This window comes from Gastrolobium bilobum, unplaced genomic scaffold (assembly GCF_033153095.1).
Source record: "Gastrolobium bilobum isolate Gb01-03AN ecotype WA unplaced genomic scaffold, APGP_CSIRO_Gbil_v1 utg23696, whole genome shotgun sequence".
Taxonomy (NCBI): Eukaryota; Viridiplantae; Streptophyta; class Magnoliopsida; order Fabales; family Fabaceae; genus Gastrolobium; species Gastrolobium bilobum.
The window spans coordinates 71,892-90,226 of NW_026895108.1; the positions used below are offsets into that span (position 1 = coordinate 71,892).

At 32.7% G+C, this 18,335-nt stretch overlaps 1 protein-coding gene across 1 annotated transcript; it reads right to left on the reverse strand.

The window, feature by feature from the left end:
* Positions 1-1,026: 1,026 nt before the first annotated feature.
* Positions 1,027-6,461, reverse strand: LOC133308136 (aspartate--tRNA ligase 2, cytoplasmic). The gene is made up of 10 exons (XM_061508771.1): positions 5,905-6,461; positions 5,703-5,813; positions 5,449-5,562; positions 5,027-5,317; positions 4,821-4,931; positions 4,595-4,648; positions 2,105-2,184; positions 1,892-2,007; positions 1,529-1,643; positions 1,027-1,409 (listed from the first exon to the last, which is right to left on the reverse strand). The coding sequence occupies exons 1-10, from the start codon at positions 6,406-6,408 to the stop codon at positions 1,283-1,285; spliced, it is 1,623 nt and encodes a 540-aa protein (XP_061364755.1). The 5' UTR covers positions 6,409-6,461; the 3' UTR covers positions 1,027-1,282.
* Positions 6,462-18,335: the final 11,874 nt, after the last annotated feature.

An 18,335-nucleotide genomic window follows, 5' to 3' on the forward strand; every position in this document is an offset into this window, starting at 1 on the left:
CATTAGGAACCATCCAATAACAACAAAAAGTTGCAAAAACAAATAAGATTGAGTCAAAAAAATAATATCAAACAAATATTTTTTTTTTAAGTTTTTTGTTTTTTCCCCCTAATGAATCACTTTTTAGTTTTTAAGATTACAAGAAACTCTTAAACTCCAATAAGTTCTAACATTAATGAATCATTCGTCTAACTAGTAAAAAAAATACCGCATTGTTATCAAAAAAAAAAAAAAAAAAAAAAATACCGCATTTGGAGATTTCTAAAATTTTGATAAATTGGACATACCTTGCTTATTCAATAAATTTTTTGGTTTGTGCATTAATTATATATGATCTAATTCATCCAATCAATTAAACATTGGACTTAAACATAGATGGATTGGATAGATGATGAGTCATCGACTAATGGATTTATTTACTAGTCCTAAGTATGAGAAAGTTACCTAGTATTAGTACACTTATGCGCATGAAAGAGAGTTGTAGTGTCATTTTGTAAGTGAATGTTGTTTGTCTTCGATGGTGAATAACGAATTTTTTTTTCAAATTTAATTTTATATGGCCAGGAAATGATGTGTATTTATGAATGATGGGAAGTAGAAAAGACTCAATCTCGCATATAGAATCTTCACACGTTTCAAATGAACTCATATGTTCCCATATTCCCCTCTGCTACATCCCTATCTAAATTCTAGATTAAAACTTGTCTTTTAAACTAGAGAATCTAGTAGCTTATTCTCACATTACTGAAGATGCTAAGGCAATGATAACCATTACCGTCCCACCATTACTTAGTTCATGTAACATCTACTGCAATTAAAAAACTTATCCGATCACTGACATAAAAAAGACCCCTTTTTCAAATGTCTAGAAATTCCTTAAACTCGTAAAAATATGGCCAGCAAAAGGCAACACCGCAATTCAAATTGGACTAGTTCGTTTAGTACTCTACGTTCATGAGGAAAAAAAGAGTTACTGCCAGGCTTTGCTTTGATGGACACCTGATATTTGAACTATCAACACGGGGTGATAGGAATTATCCTCACACCAATACTTGCTAGGTCGAAAATACCAACAAAGTGCAGTTCAATGCACAGTGGCAAAGTAGCAATTACTGAGTCAACAATAAGAAATATAGCATGTATGAAGTGCTCAATATCAGCTCCAAGACTGCTAATTCAAATATTTTATCTTCAGATTCTACGGAAAGAAACATTTCGCAACAAATATAAAAAAAAAAAAAAAAAAACTCAATATCTGGGCTACTATTTGGATATAATATTATCATGGTGCGAGCCTAAGTGGGTCACGTGGAAAAAGTGATGTTTTGCGAATATTATTCAGACCACAAAAGAGCATTCCTACACGCTCCAATCCTGCACCAAAACCACCATGTGGGGGTGCACCATATCTGAAAATGATGAAGTACGTAAGAATGAGATGTATTTGAGAAGTAGGAGAGAAGGCCAAATACAGAGACATAAGTATGAAACACTGAGCACAGGAAGAGAAAGAGGGGATAAATAATACCTGAAAGCATCAATATATGTAGATATTGTTCTGACATCAATGCCACAAGCCTCTGCACGTTGTTCCAATAATACTGGATCATGGATTCGCTGAGCTCCTGAAATTATCTCCTCACCTAAGGGACAGAGAAAACAGAGAGGTTCCAATCAAATAACAATAAAAGACACAAGCTTCTATGAAATAGATACATATGGGACAAAGAAAACAGAGAGGTTCAAATCAATTAACAATAAAAGACACAAGCTTCTATGAAATAGATACATATGCTAGAACAAGAATGACAGTTGAACCAGACACAATGAGTTAAGCGCACCAGATTGTCATACCAAAGCATTTTGTATGACAAATCAAATTATTGCTTACCTCGAATAAAGACATCAAACGAGTTACTGTATGTTGAATTGTCCCAGCATGGCATTGTATAAAATGGCCTTACAGCCAAAGGGTACCGATGAAGGATAAAAAACTCCGTGCCATACCTATAAAAAGAATAACAAACCAAAAATTTGTTTGAATAATAGCTCATAACAGCAAAAACAAAATATTTAGTAGTGAAAAATTGAGAAAAATAATTACTTCTCCAAAACTAGCTGGCCTAGTCTCCTTTCAGCTTCAGTATTCAAGTCACCAAAAGGTTCAATTTCTATTCCGGCATCCTGCAAATAGAAATTGTTAATAGCTGCAAGACATTTATATTGTGCATTCCTTCTATCCTGTAGTTATAATAAGTTTTAAGTCCTTTCTGAGCCTTGAGTTAATAGCTGCAAGACATTTATATTGTGCATTCCTTCTATCCTGTAGTTATAATAAGTTTTAAGTCCTTTCTGAGCCTTGAGTTCAATGATTCAATAGAGTAGTGAACTCCCACAACCATCTATAAGATAAAAATTAAACAGGAAGCCTTTACAGCATCAGTTCTCACACCCCTTAGAGCAGAACATTTGGAACCTAAAAGAGGTTATAATTGGCTCACTAATCGCATGATTATCTGAAGAAGCACTCTTAATAGAGTCAACCAATCAACAATGAACAAACAATATACTACTGTCATCCATTCTTGGACTCCAAACTGCCCATTTTTCATTGACAAGCACACGAGACTATGATATGGATTGATAATACGGTGTTGCCACAATTTTAATGACTAAACAAAGCTATCAGACTCTTCCTAGAGTCAATGAATCAACAATAAACAGACTATCCCGGTTATACTTCTTGGGGGAAATGCTTCAAGGTATCCATTTATTATTGATAAGCACAAATCACTACAGCTGAAAATAGGGTGTATCTTATGGAACCAGACCCCATTTCGATAAACACTTTGAAGAAGCTTTTAAATTATGTTTACTTGTTTTGATCATTACTCTTATTTCCACATTTTTTGCATTCCGAATGACTCAACAGCGCTGGAGATGACTCTTCTTCACCCAACTAAATTGAAGATATTAGACTGAATTGGTTGCCTAAAATGTTCATTAGGAGTTACCCAAAAAAAGGTTGCAAAGCTCTCTGAGGATCAAAGAAAATACTCTCTCCATTTCATTTTCTTTCTCTATTTATCAACCTTTCAGTCTATTTACTTTATTTCTCTCCCAGAACTAAATGTATACCTTTTTTTTTCCTTTCCACGGTATATGTTTGCCACCTTCAACTAGTTCAAGGTCTTCAAACAGCATGAAGACTCATTGCCATTGGGCATTAGCTTTCCCATGGCCTAGACTTTCCAAGATTCTAAATAAATTCCAATGCTTTTTGTTGTATTCTGTTAAGTTCCAATGTTTTTTTGTTTATCCCTTATATACTTTGTTTATTTGAATGTATACAAGATATACTTCTGATGTTATGAATTTGTTTTTCTTTTTTAGCAGGGAAAACATGACATGCATATACCATATAAAATTAAGGCAAGCATGAAAGAAAAGAACAAAACACGTTTTGAGTGCCAGTTTCTGTTGGTTATTAATGCTAGCTCTTCTAAGCTTTTTTTCTGGTTTCTGCCTATCTGTTTATTTTTTGAAAAGATTTAGAATAATTATATGAGTAAACACCCTTTTTAGTCCCTGTCAATATCTACGAAGTCCTTTTTAGTCCCTGGCAATAAAAAAGGACCAAATTGGTCCCTGAAATTACAAAAAAAGGGCCATGTTAGTCCTTATGTCAACTCCCAAATATGTAGAGTGGCCCTTTTCTTGTACTTTCAGGGACCAATTTGGTCCTTTTTTATTGTCAGGGACTGAAAAGGACTTCGTAGATATTGCCAGGGACTAAAAAGGGTGTTTACTCTAATTATATTTACCTCCTTTTTCTAATTTCATTACTGCATAAATCTTCTGAGTTTACAACTACGATGTTCCTCCCAGGTACTCTGAAACACAGACAACCTGTGATTTCCCTAGCTGAAGAGGAACGAATTTTGGTTTAGTTAAATTTTGATTCTCAGTTTATCAAAGGTATTTGGGATATTTGGGTTAGGTAAATGAATTGTTAGTTCTCTTTGTCATTTTGATAAACAAACTATGTATAAGAAAAAATTACAAATGTAGGGTCTTTAAAAAAAATTGAGCAAGTGACAGCATGACATAGGTTTGATGCCTGAGTTAACAGCAATTTGAATTTGGCTGGAAACCTCCTCCAAAAAAGCTAAAAGTTTGATACCCACTATCTTTAGTAGATGCCTACTATCTAAATATCCTATATGATTGATTAAAATATTATGACACTCACAAGTCCAGTTCTGAATTGACTAAACTGTCATTTATTGTTGATCATTTTAATCAAGTCACATGATGTGCATGCTATTGCAATGATTTTCCAGGTTTTTGCCCAGAGGTGCATTACAACTCTGGCTATCCTCAAGGAGGTACATCTACAAAAAATTTCATCCTTAGTTAGATTAGATCGTCTTTAATGGACAAGTCAAGTTTCCCGATGTTCGGCCAAACTACCATTGATTATCTATGAAATGAGATATCATTTTGTTGACAACCTATAGCTAACTTTAAATATCATTTTCTTGTTTATCTACCACTAGCGCAAGTTAATTAGTTTAAAAGTTTTTAATCTTACCTTGAGCATCTGAACCCCTTCTTCATATGTAAGTCGTAGAGTAGATCGCAGGTACTGCAGATTCACAGGGCTATTGTCAGATCAGAAACAAGAACACATAACTAATGCATTTGCATCTGATATTACACGATAAGTATACACACTACATAACAAATCGACTAAACACTATGCAACTGATAGCACAAATCCACTACATAAGATAATTATGATTATACAAAATAGGCACCTTTAATGGTTCAAATGGATACTGAGACCTCACAGCTTCCATTTCTTTCTGACAATTCTTGTTCAAACCGTCAAATATTGCGATAAATAATCTATCAACTATATCCATAACCTGCCCAAAAACTCAAATCATCCATAAATCAGGTTATGAACCTTAATAATTTCTAAAGCAAACACATTACATATATGCTAATGAGCCAAATATACCTCAGAATAATGGTACTTGATCTCCAATTCAGCGTCAAGACCTCTAAACTCACACAGATGTCTGTGAGTGTAGGAATCTTCCGCTCTAAACACAGGACCAACCTCAAAAACACGGCCAAAATCAGCACATATAGCCATCTGCTTGTGAAGCTGAGGTGACTGGGCGAGACATGCAGGTTGCCCTTTGTAGTCCAGTCTGAAAACAGAAGCTCCACCCTCACTAGAACCAGCAATCAACTTCGGAGTGAAGATTTCAATGAATCCTTCGGAAAGTAAGAAATTTCTGAATTCCTGCCCAACAATGCAATTCAAAGTTAATTAAATCATTCAGGGTAGCATCAAACATCAATGCATTTCTTATTAGAGTGTCTCACTATGCATTTATTTCTATAAACTTAAGACTTTAAAAGTGCATGTTTTACCGTTGCAACTCGAGATTGCATGCGGAAAATGTTATAATTAGCTGCTGTGCGCAGATCCAGTACCCTGTTATTCAATCTTGTATCCTGATTAACACGAACAAGTTGTTCCCCGGCCTGCAACCATTAAAAATCATGTTACCACGGATGAAAAAAAAAAAACAAAAGGAGAAAAATGAACTCTTTTGTTATAGTAACAACAGTTATAGGGAGATCAAAATAACAATACAATTAAAATGCATATCTAATCAATAAACCTGCAACGCCCTCTCAATTTCCATTTCACTCCTAGCAGCATCCTCAAGATTAAATGCTAGAGTTGGAACAGACCTATTGATACAATACAATTTCTTCACTTGAACTTCCACCTATCAAATAAAAAATAAAAAATCATAGAACTTCAGTCAAGTTTAAAAGCTAGAAAAATCAAAAACCCTAATAAAGCGAGAACAAACCAACCTGCTGCGAAGTACCTCTGATAGGTTCGGCTGGTATGGTAACTACACCTTCAACGTCTACAATGGACTCTCTGCTGAGTGCAGCAGCGTACTTAACCATCTGAGGACTCACCGAATCAGGCTGCGCCTGCACCAAGCACTGCACGGTGAACCCATGCTGCCTTATAACCAAAAATGCCATCTTTTTTCCCACCGGACGAATAGTTTGTGCCCTTCCACGAATAAGCACCACCTCATTCTCCAGAGAACCGTCGAGAGCCTCCACCGGTGTCCAGTTTCCGACCTCAGCCGCGGTCTTCTTCGATTGGAGCTCCATGATTGGCACATCGCCGTAATTTGCGGCGAGAGGATCGGTCTCGTCAACTGAAAGTTTGGCTGCAGCCGCGGCGATTTCCTGCTGACGGCGGAGCTTTTCTTGTTTGGCGGCTTCCTTCTTCGCCGCCTTTTTGCTTAGTGCCGCTTCCGATGAAGGTAAGGGCTCTTGGGACTCCGAGGACGAAGACATAATTTGTTAAGTTTTTCGCTGAAATAGAGAAGAAATGAAGGAGGGAAAATGTGAAAATGTCTAGGGTTGCTTACAGTGCCTGAGGAAGAGAATATATATATATTACAGTAACAATACCAAACCAAAGATGCAGTTTTTTTGAATCTAATGGATTGGTTGGCCCACGGAAATGAATTTAAAATGGCCCATGTGTTTTGAATTGAATATTATTAGGGGATTCAAGATTAACGTTCATTATTAATGTTTGGGATAGCAACTTGATGCTCTATGTGACACAAATTTGTGGGATAATGATCAATGTGTCACGCTTTGACAAATAAATTATCAGAATGTCACGCGAACAGTAAAATTTTCTAAATTGCCATGCGGGATAATTCGCTACATAGTGTAGCGAATTACGTTTGCAAATAATTCGCTACACTGTGCAGCGAATTATGTCAGGTCAGATTGCCCCGTCAGCAAGAATGCCACGTGTCATCCCAGGAGTAATTCGCTGGGGTATGTAGCGAATTACAGTGAGCAGGAGTCATTCATGGCAGTCTCTTGTCGGACACGTGTCACAACTCCTGTAATTCGTTGTTCCTTGCAGCGAATTATGTGTCAGTTTGTCAGTCATGTCCAGTCATTGTCAGGACACGTGTCAATACCCCCATAATTCGATGTACTGCCTAGCGAATTATGTACTAATTTTGCCATGACTCATAGCGAAATAGGGACCGCTCTGATTGATAATGGACAGGTGTCAGCCCCCTAGTAATTCGCTAGGGGGCATAGCGAATTATGTTGCATAAAGTAGAACCTCATGTAGTGAACTTTGTTACTATAAATCAGCTCAATTCCATTTCAGGAACGGACTCTGAGTGCGAAAATTTGCCATTTATATACAAACATTACTACTTTTGTGTTATCTTTTGTGAATGTTAGTTTATTTTCTACTTTGGTAAGATGAGTGAGGGTAGGAATGATGTAATCGCCACAGTTTATTATAATGGGAGAAGATATTTGGGACCAAACGGGCAAGTTTTTGAAGGTGATGCAAAAATGTTTCGCATGAGCCCAACATGCAATCTTCACGAGCTTAAGAAGATAATCTACAAGAAGTTGAGATTACAACGTGGTCAAACTCTTGCTCGATTGACCGCTAGGTGTGCCTCTGGTAACCCCGTGCAATGGGTTGGCGTCGAAATTGTTGAAGATGACGATGTAACGTTGGTAGTAGATGCAAGCACTTCAGAACACAGTCAAGATTTATTGAATTTTATGCAGAAGTCAACTATGGTGGACAATCAAGCAGTCAATTTTCTCCACCATCCACTGACATCATCGACATAAACATGGTTCCAGTGGTTAATCTGGAAGATGAGGACGCGTCCCCCGCGCTTGCACCACAAACTCAACAACTGTTTGATGAAAGCTTGCCGGTCCACGAGATGTACGATCCATCATGGCGTACCGATAGTTCGGAGGAAGAGGTTGATGAAGGTCTTGTTCCGGACAGTGAGTCATCGGATACAGATGTCGATGGTGATTTCTAACCTAACATTTAAAAAAATCAACATTAACTAATATTATAAAATTATTAAAGCCTAATCAAAAAAGAAAATCAATTATATTAACATTTTAAATTATATTACAAAATTATAAAACCATAATTATAAAATTAAATTTATAGGGAAATTTTTAAGAGCATGAACATTTCCGTAGATAAAACTCAATTCAGATTATAGGAAAAAATTTAATAGCATAAATATAAAACTAAACTATCTTAACTTTATATGAAAGAGAATGAACCTTAAATAATACTTTAACTAACCTAATGTTTGAAATATCTACATTAACTAACCTAATGTTTAAAATATCTACACTAACTAACATTAAACATTAAATAATGCATTAAATAATACATTAAATAAAATGGATTCAACCAAAACTAACCCAAATAACTACATTAACTAACCTAATGTTTCAAAAATCTATACTAACTACTATTGAACATTAAATAATGCATTAAATAATAAATTAAATACAATATTGAAACAACATAAACTAATCAAACAAAAACACTAACCCAAATAACTACATTAACTACTACTAAACATTAAATAATAACTTAAATAAAATTTTAAAACAAAAACAACTAAAGAAAAAATAAAACTAACCTTTAGAGAGAGAGAGACCACACTTTGAGAGAGAAGGGTGAGGATGAAGAGGTGGGGGGCGGAGGGGAGTTATAGAAAAATTTTAAGGGAAGTTCGCTGGGGTGTCTAGCGAATTTGTGTATGATTGACACGTGTCCAGCATGCTGCTGTGCAGCAGGTTTTGGTTAGGAGTAATTCGCTACATACCTCAGTGAATTACTCCTGGGATGACACGTGGCAGTGATGCTGACGGGGCAACCTGACCTGGCATAATTCGCTGCACAGTGTAGCGAATTATTTGCAAACGTAATTCGCTACACTGTGTAGCGAATTATCCCGCGTGGCAGTTTGGGAAATTTTACTGTTCGCGTGGCATTTTGGTAATTTGTTTGCCAAAGCGTGGCACATTGGTCATTGTCCCCAAATTTGTTCTCCCGATCAGAATTAATGTACTCATCATAATAAAAAAAGGAAATGAAAGAAATTTATTTAATTAATGTATCAATCACAATTAATTTTGATCATAATTAATGTACCAATCACAAAACACAATTAATTTTGATTGGTATGCTAATTGTGATTGGTGATTGATATATGCTAATTGTGATTGGTGATTGATATATTAAATATTGGTTATACTATTGTTACAAATTCGAACGATGTTTGTGAGAGATAAAATACGTCAAATAAGATTACACTGTGTTGATCTCGAAAAGTTATGTGAAATAAAATAAAAAAATTATCTAATTTGGATATCTGAATCACAAGTTATGTCCTTCTGAAGTGATTGGTGATTGGTACAATCAAAATTTAATCTCATCGGTACATTAATTGTGATTGGTGATTGGTACATTAATTAAAAAGTCTTTTTCCTTCATTTTCTTTTTTTGATTGTACCTAGTACATTAATTTTGATCGGGCAACAAGATTGCGCGAAATAACGCACCAAGTTCGCTACCCCTGGTAGCAAACTTCACTTCGTTCAGTCAGCTTTTCCTGCGAAACTGTGCCACATGTCACAAAATCATTGGCTATCAAGTTTGCTACCAGTAGTAGCGAAATTGGACACCTGGCTGTCAGCTTTTCCTGCGAAAGTGTGTCATGTTTCAAGAAATCATTGGCTACTAAGTTCGCTACCAACCGTAGCGAATTTCAACGTGTAACAGTCTGGTAAAAAATATTATTCGCGTGACAGATTGATAAAAAATTGCCAAAAACATGGCAGTCTGGTCACTGTTCCCGATTATGATGGGTAAACCTGCATTATTAAATAAAATAAAAGAGGATTGATATAGAAAAATTAAAATTAAAATATATTTTGATCTAGCTTGACGCGAGGTAGGGGTGTTCGTACAATTGTTGTCTTTGTATAGTTATGAGTTGGTTTTATTATTTTCACACTTACTGTTGCATGGGCAACTAAGCATTGACTTTGTTCCGATATTTTGGAGCTCATATTCGAATATTGGCAATTTTTAGTGTGAATTGGACCCAACTTTTGATTTCACTTATTAATTTGAAATTTTTCTTATGTTGTGAATAACAATGTTTCATGTCTTTATTCACCTAGCAGGAATACTTATATTTATTTTAGATAGTTAGTATTAACATTTATTAGTTATTAGTAAGTGGACATTAAGTATCATTTTTTGAATTTTATATGTCTTGAATTATTTATGTCACTTATGTGAAATAGTTTTACATGGGTAAATCCCACAATTCATAAACTTTGGACTTTTGAGGATATATTTTTTGATAGTATGCATCTTTAGTGGAATACACTTTCAAAATGGTGTATTTTTAGAATTCTTGTGAATTATTTTATTCAATGCTAATGTGAATTATTTTCTGGGTTACTGTCTTCTATGTTTACTGTTTCAACTAGCTCGAAGTTAGGTTTTATTATTTTTGAAAAATCAGTGGCGTTACTGGCTAGATTTATTAGTTTGTTTTGATTGAATTCCATTTTCGTAATATCTTGGACTGTTAGCATGAATTGTTGTATTCAGATTTGCGTATTACTATTTACTGATTCTTAAATTCCATTAAGACTTTCAGTTACAGTTTAACATTTGGGTATTTAGTGAAACACTTGGTGTTGTGAAATTAGTGAATTATTTTTTCCATTGAATTGGGTCTCTCTTTTCAACGTGGGTTGAAACTATTATTGAGCCTCTACCAACATTTTAGAATTTTTTGGAACTTAGTACTATCTCTTTTCAACGTGGGTTGAAACTATTTATTGAGCCTCTACCAACATTTTAGAATTTTTTGAAACTTAGTACTATTCATGTAATGTTTAAGTTTTGAAATTCCTGAAACTGTTACGGTTGCTCATTTGGTCTATGCTTTAGTTTTTCTCATTTGGGATTGTGCAAACTGAATTTTGATTCAGATTTGGTGTTGTTATTAGTTTTGTTTATTGGATTATAAATTGAGCCTTTATATTATTGGACCCTTGGGTCATTTGAAATATGTTGTTAACAATTAAAGAAGTCAAAATTGTATGAAATGAGAATTGAACCCATAATCACCTAAATGGTTAGCTTACATTTTGCCAATGAACTAATGACAATTTTGGATCACATAAAGTGTGTGACATTAGTTATAATTCATCATGCAAATATTTTAAAAAAAAATTATGTGATAAATTTCTAAAAATTACATGTGATGCCTTTATGTTGGAATCATGGAGATATGTAATTTATAATTTTATCTGTCTAAAAGGAATAAATTTTAGACAATTATATATAATTTTCTCCTACTTAAGCATAATTAGTATTTTTTGTCTTATACTTTAATCTTAAGTGCTGAATTTTTATTGCAAAATTTGTTGGTTGACAAATGCAATATGATTTATGGAAACACATATTGTGAAGTGTTTCATGTTGTTAGAAACACATGTTATGAATTGTTTCATGTTGTTCGAAACACGTGTTGTGAATTTATGGAAACACATGTTGTGAAGTGTTTTTCATGTTTTTAGAAACACATGTTATGAATTGTTTCATATTGTTCGAAACACATGTTGTGAAGTGTTTCATATTGTTGGGCATTGTTGTTGATTTATTATTTTGAATTATTATATGTTAATTACCTGCCCGAAGGGGGTTGTTACATATAATAATTTGGGAAATTGCATTAAAAAATTATTAATAAGGTTACATAATTTAAAATTATTTATCTGCCTAAAGGGGATAAATTATTTGTAAATTGCATGTGGTATTATGGAGAAATATATATAATTTAAAAATTTCTCTGCCTAAAAGGGATGAATTTTTATAAGTGTATGTAATTGTTCAAATCTTTATGTGATGAAAAATATTTGTATATTATATTTCCTGCCCAAAAGGGGTTTATGATATATAAATTATTTTGTTGTTGCCCAAATTTAATTTTGTTACATATGTCAATCAATTATATTTACCATTAACAACAATTATGCCATTGTTGAGTTATTGACTATATCAAATTATAAGAAATGAAAATGTATAATTTGTAAAATATTTTTTTATTCATTTAGTGTATGCTTCTGCTTGAACTGTTTAAGTGCAATTTTTTTTTCAAATGTATTTAAATTCATGATTAGTGAGGGTGTTACACCTTCTTGTGAAATGCATCATGATTTTGGACAAGATTTGTAAGAGATTCTATGAATTACTATAGGTATCACCACTAAAGTGGGATTAATTTATTTGTCATGTAAATGTTTTTGTAAATTTGAGGAATGCTTCTAATTATTTCATGCAATTTTCTGCCCAAAGAGAGTTATTGTGTGTTTTAATTAGAAGCTTATCCGTAATAAAGTTATTGGGGTGCATTGGTCTAGGTGATTTGTCTGCCCAAATAGGACAGATCTCTGAAGCTAGTGTATGCTCATTAATTAATTCATCTGAGATTTTAACCTTGGTAAGTGTATTATGCCCAAAGGGGAATGTACTATTTTGTTGGTCTCGTTGTAATAACTCGCCTTAATTGAAGTTGTATTTTGCCCTATAATTTATTTGGATGCATTCGTCTTGCCTTAACAGTGAATTTTTGTTAATTTATTTGCATCTACATGAAAGTAAGTGGGAGTAGATGTATATTCTTTGTACTTTATGTAGATACATTTCATTTTTTAGTAAGATGATGATTTACTAAATAATTTACTTTATGTAGATAAAAAAAAGCTTTTATAGGAACTACATTGAAGTAGCCTCCTTTGTACATATGTGTACGTTAAATTCTTTTGATTCCCTTAATTTAGTAGGAGTTGTACTCGAGGCTTTCTTTTGAGTGTTTTAAATTCAATTTGTTTTTTTGGTCATGCAAACTGATGATGATTTTTGTGACTTTTGTTTGAATTTTAATAATTGATTATCATCATTATTGTTATTTCTCTTGTCGACTGAGAAATATGAATATCTTTAAGCATGTCGTGAGCTTAAAGATGATTGATGTCACAAATTTTGAGATCTCATGTTGTATTGTGACGTGTTGGTTTATTTAAACTAAGCAATTTTATGTTGTTTGGAAATTGCGTTAATTCAATTTCATGTTGTTTAAAGATTGCAGTATGCAATTTCATGTTGTTGAGAAATTATATTATGGAGTGTAATTTTACGTTGCTTGGAAATTGCAGAAATGTAACTTCAGTTGTTGAGAAATTAAATTGAGGACCGATAAGAATTAATGTATTACACTGTTGATCACATTTTGGCACTAATTCTTACGACACTACTAGGCCTTGATTCATGAAGATGTAATACTCATTGTATGTGAGTATGGAAGGTCATATGCTATGATATTTTTGATATATTGATCGCCATGTTCCTATGATACGGTTATGTTGGATTGAATTGTGTTGAGATGCTGATATTGGAATTAGAATATTGTTTTTTGAAATCGTGGCCACGTAAAATGATTTTTTTCGTTATTAACTTGATAAAATCGTTTTCAAAAAAAAAAAATTTTCAAAATAATATTAAATTAATTAATATAGCTCAAGTGGGAGAATGTCAGAAATTTTCCTTTATGTGCGCAATATTAATTAATTAGTTTTGTGTTTTAAAATTAATCGGATTTATGAATGTTCCAATTTATTATTTTGATTAGTCCATTGTGATCATATTGAGTTGCGCTTATGACATCTATTGGTTATGGCAGCAATGTAGGCTTTAGTGTGATCCTGATTTCCATGATGGGTGGACCCAGTTGACACAATCTTTTTTCAGAGTATTTGGCTAGGTCCCCTTTCTAACCTATTTATATTGGGATTAAATCTCATGAGCTGTTATGCTCTCATCGCATTAAGGCTACCACTTTTGAAATAGGTCATCGAGAGGAAGATCATGGCATGTAGTCACCCTTCCTCCGACTTTGTGATAACTCAACAAAGTATGCATAATCTCTACTTTAATTTCATATTATTTAGGTATTTTATAATCATTTACATAATCATGGGCTAATAAATCTTTCAAGTAAATCATAATATTATCATCTCTAAGCAAAGATGTAAGGTTACCAATGCAAGCCAAATAAAAACAATATAATTCAATTTTTTTTTATAAATATTCCAATCAGTTCATCGCTTCGCGACTAGTTTGATTCAGGGAGGGTCCATGATTAAGGCTTTAAACCTCTCCTAAAAGTGATACTGAGAGGATCGAACATATGCTCTTTTCTCCACCTACTCAGCTCTTATGTGCCAACTAAGCTCCCACCATTTGATAATATAATTCAATTTTAACCTCTATTATTTCTATTGTCACTTAAGATTAACTTCATAAAAACGCTTCAAATTTGCTCCTTGGATCAATGCCATTCAAAGGAAAATATAAACCACCTTAAATCTGAAAATTCTAATTCATTAATAATCATAATTTGTGTCTTTTTAGTAACTTTAAACTATATTTTACCGGTAGAAAATAGTTATAGTACAAAAGTTTTTTTTTCTCTCCTGAGTCATATTAGCTAACATAGAAAGTGAAAAAAAAAAAAAATTTATATTATAACTATGTTTTGTCTTACCCGTAAAACATAGTGAAAAACAATTAAAAGGACACAAGTTATGTTCCTAGCTCAAGTTTGGAAGATTTTCCTAATATAATATCAGAATTTGTTTTATCCAACAGTGCAAAAGATGATGTAGGCCAAAATAGTTGTTTCTCCTCCATTGAAGATAAGGAGTTTATACCTTCAAATCTTGCCATGATACTTTCCTCTTTCCACTTTTCTTTTCACTGATTAAGAAATTCATAGGCTTCTCTATACTCTGTGTCTTCAACACAAGCTCTTCCTTCCCATTGCCCTCGTGCTCTATGTTAGTCTGCATTAAAGAAGATAACTTCAACTTCTTCTTTTTTCATTTAAATAAACTGAACACAGTTGTAATTATTCTTGGTTCAGGTTCAAAATCCTCAATTTGTTTTCTATGTTCCTTTATGCTGAAAACAGTGAGTTGGGGTTTTAAGCCAAAATCAATACCTGATTGGCAATGTGATTGCTCTCCTTCCTCATGGGCACATCATGAATGTTTGCATTTTGGCAAGGACCAAGTTTTGGTACAACCTTGGCAACCTGTGACTTCTTTAAATTCTTATACCGTTGCCTCAAAAACCTGAATTCAGAAAGCACTGGTCACAGAATTATTCAATAGAAGAAAACATAATAACAATGAGATGAACTCTTGAATGTTTCATACCGAACTTCATCTAGAAGTATCTCTCGCTTCCGCTTTTTCACTTGCAATTTCTTTTTCTTGGAAACATACTCCTGTAACATTGTCATAATTTTTTATAAACTTTTAGCTATTAATAATTGACTTCAAAATTAAAACTCAACATTTTTGTTAAGAGATTTTTTTAATGTTTTGTATTTTTGTTTCTTATTAGAGCTAGGATATTCTTACTATCAAATATTCCTACTTTTAATTTACTACCACTTTTTAACCGTTGAATTCTACTTTTCAGCAAATAATCTCTGAAAAATTTCTAAAAAGAGAGAGAAAAAAAAGCTTTTAATGTACTACCAGTAATATATAATTATATTAGATTAATAATAAATTGATAGCCAGGAATATTCGATATTAAAAATATCCTACCTCTTCTTATTATATGTTAGGGTTTGAAGCTCGAAATAATAGTATAAACATTACATGGTTTGAGTATAGGCATTGAGAATGTGACTAAAGAAAACATAAACTAGAAGCTAATGAAGCATTTAATGGATCACTGTGATGAGAATCCAATGGATCATGCGGGTGATAGTGAGTATATCGAGAAAATTGATAGTAAAGTCAAACCATAAGTTATATGTAATAATATTGACTCGTGTGACTTATTATAACCTTTAAAATCACGTATGTTTCCTTGATACTTATGTTAAGACTTGTTTCTTTTTCAAGACTAATGTATATTGTGACTTGTTATATATGGTGAGCTAGATACTAAGAATTATGTATGTTTTGTTTTTAATATATACTTATATTAAGACTTATGTATCTTGTTTTTGATATGGTATTTCGGCATGTTTTAGCAAGTAATTTCTTTTCTGTGTATGTCGTATTTCAGGTTCAATCCAATCCAACCCACTTATGAACGAGTTGGAACTTGAAAGGAAAAAAAAAATCAATAGATCTTAAACTCAACCCATCCAAAACTCACTTCAACGGACACCCGTAAATGGCTTCATCAGTGTGTTTCTTTGGGTAAGCCAATATTCTAGCATTCTTTAGGCTAAAAAGTAACATGATTTAGTGGGTACTTGGATGGGTTTTTTTTAATCAATTTTTTTAAAAATTTATTTTGAGTTATTTTATATACTTAATTTAAAAAAAAAACTTAAATAGTTTTAAATAATATTTTTTCAAGTCAGGTTTCCTTGCTTAATGAAAAGAGAATTTTTTTTTTTAAATCCAATTTTGCCCAAACCTCCAACTACATCCCAACCATCACCATTATCATTACACATTATTTTCTATGTAATTTTATATATAAAGAAATACTTAATAATTTTTACATCTAAATAATTTTTTCATTTGAAATATTTTTTATGCATTCCATCCAAACATAAAATAATTGTAATTTTTTAAAAAAAGTAAATCATAAAAATTCTTTTAAAAAAAAAACGATTCAAACAGTCTCTTAAAAGTTACAAATACCATATTTCATTCTTTTATTTTTTGTCACTATGTGGAAAAATCAATGGTTAAGAGCCGTAGAATGTACGATCAAATAGCAAATAATCTAGGCACCCGCACAAAAACATAAAACAATATGCACATTACCAAAACATCAAACTACTAAATCCCAAAAGTATAGAATAAAAAAATAATAAAAAGAAAGAAAGAAAGAAAAAACGACGCTAACCTTTTGTAGCTCTAAATAATCTTCCAACAGCGAATGGTACTTAAGAGTAAGTTTCGCATATTCCAGAGAGCCATAAAATTGACGAGACTTAATAGAAACCCCGTTCATCTTTACCCCTCAATTCTGAATTCTCAATGGAAAAAAGGAGGAGATTTTCAATGAATAATTTTCACAGACCCTTCTTTTTCTGTTTGCAATAAAAAAGTTTGTGTGGGTAACGACAATATTTCAACATAAGAAGTCAACTTTAAATTGAAAGGACTAAAGGGGGAAGGAAATATAAAAAAGGAAATCAGGGTAGATTCGTCAAAGTCAGCGTGAAAGGAGTGGAAGGAAGAACCCAAATAGACCCATGAGAAACTGATGAAAGAATAAGAGATAAAGAACAAACGAGGGTAGTGCAGTTAGCGTCAGGGATGAAGTAAGAGTATGCGTTTTATTCTTTTCGGTACCTTTTTTTAAAAAAATTTAAAGTCTTAATTCTGATATTTACCCAGAATCGAACTAGATTGGAATATTTAAGAACAAATAAAAATAAAAGTAAACACTCTTTTTAGTTCCTGTCAATATCTACGAAGTCATTTTTAGTCCCTGGCAATAAAAAAAGACCAAATTGGTCCCTGAAATTACAAAAAAAGGAGTCATGTTAGTCCTTATGTCAACTCCCAAATATGTAGAGTGACCCTTTTCTTGTACTTTCAGAGACCAATTTGGTCCTTTTTTATTGCCAGGGACTGAAAAGGACTTCGTAGATATTATTAGGCACTAAAAATGGTGTTTACTCTAAAAATAAATAAGAGATGAAGAATGACACGGATAAAGGGTACATTCAACTTCAAGAAAAAGTGCCCTCTTTTAAATTTATTTTGATTGAATTTGATCTAAATGGATTTCAAAAAAAATATATATATATTTTGAAACAAATTAAAATGATTATATCGGCATGTTAGATAGTGTCTCAATGTGAAACACTGATAGATAATATTTTGATTTTGTGAGAATATGATGAGATAGTGTCCTAAATGTGCGGGATATTAGTTATTATTTTTCTAAATTTTAGCTGGATTCGAGATAATGATAGGATTCCATGACTTATAAGATAATGGTTATTCTCATTAAGATATTTATGAATATAATCATTTAAACTCCTTTCAGTTACACACTCCCACTCCCACAAGTACCAATCAACTAATAAAAAGAGTGTTATTAAAATCGGATCGCATTGGTGGATTTTATTTTAGGGAAAATAGTTTACTCTTTCAAAGGACACATGTATTATTTTACGGAAATCATGCTCTTCTGCCACACGAGAGCAAATTTTTTTTTACACAAATTTATTTTTCGTGCCAATTAATTTTTCTTTTCTTATAATATAAAATGTGAGACCCACGTTTAATTTGTCTCTATTTTTTTTATCTCATGCTATCTTACAACATAA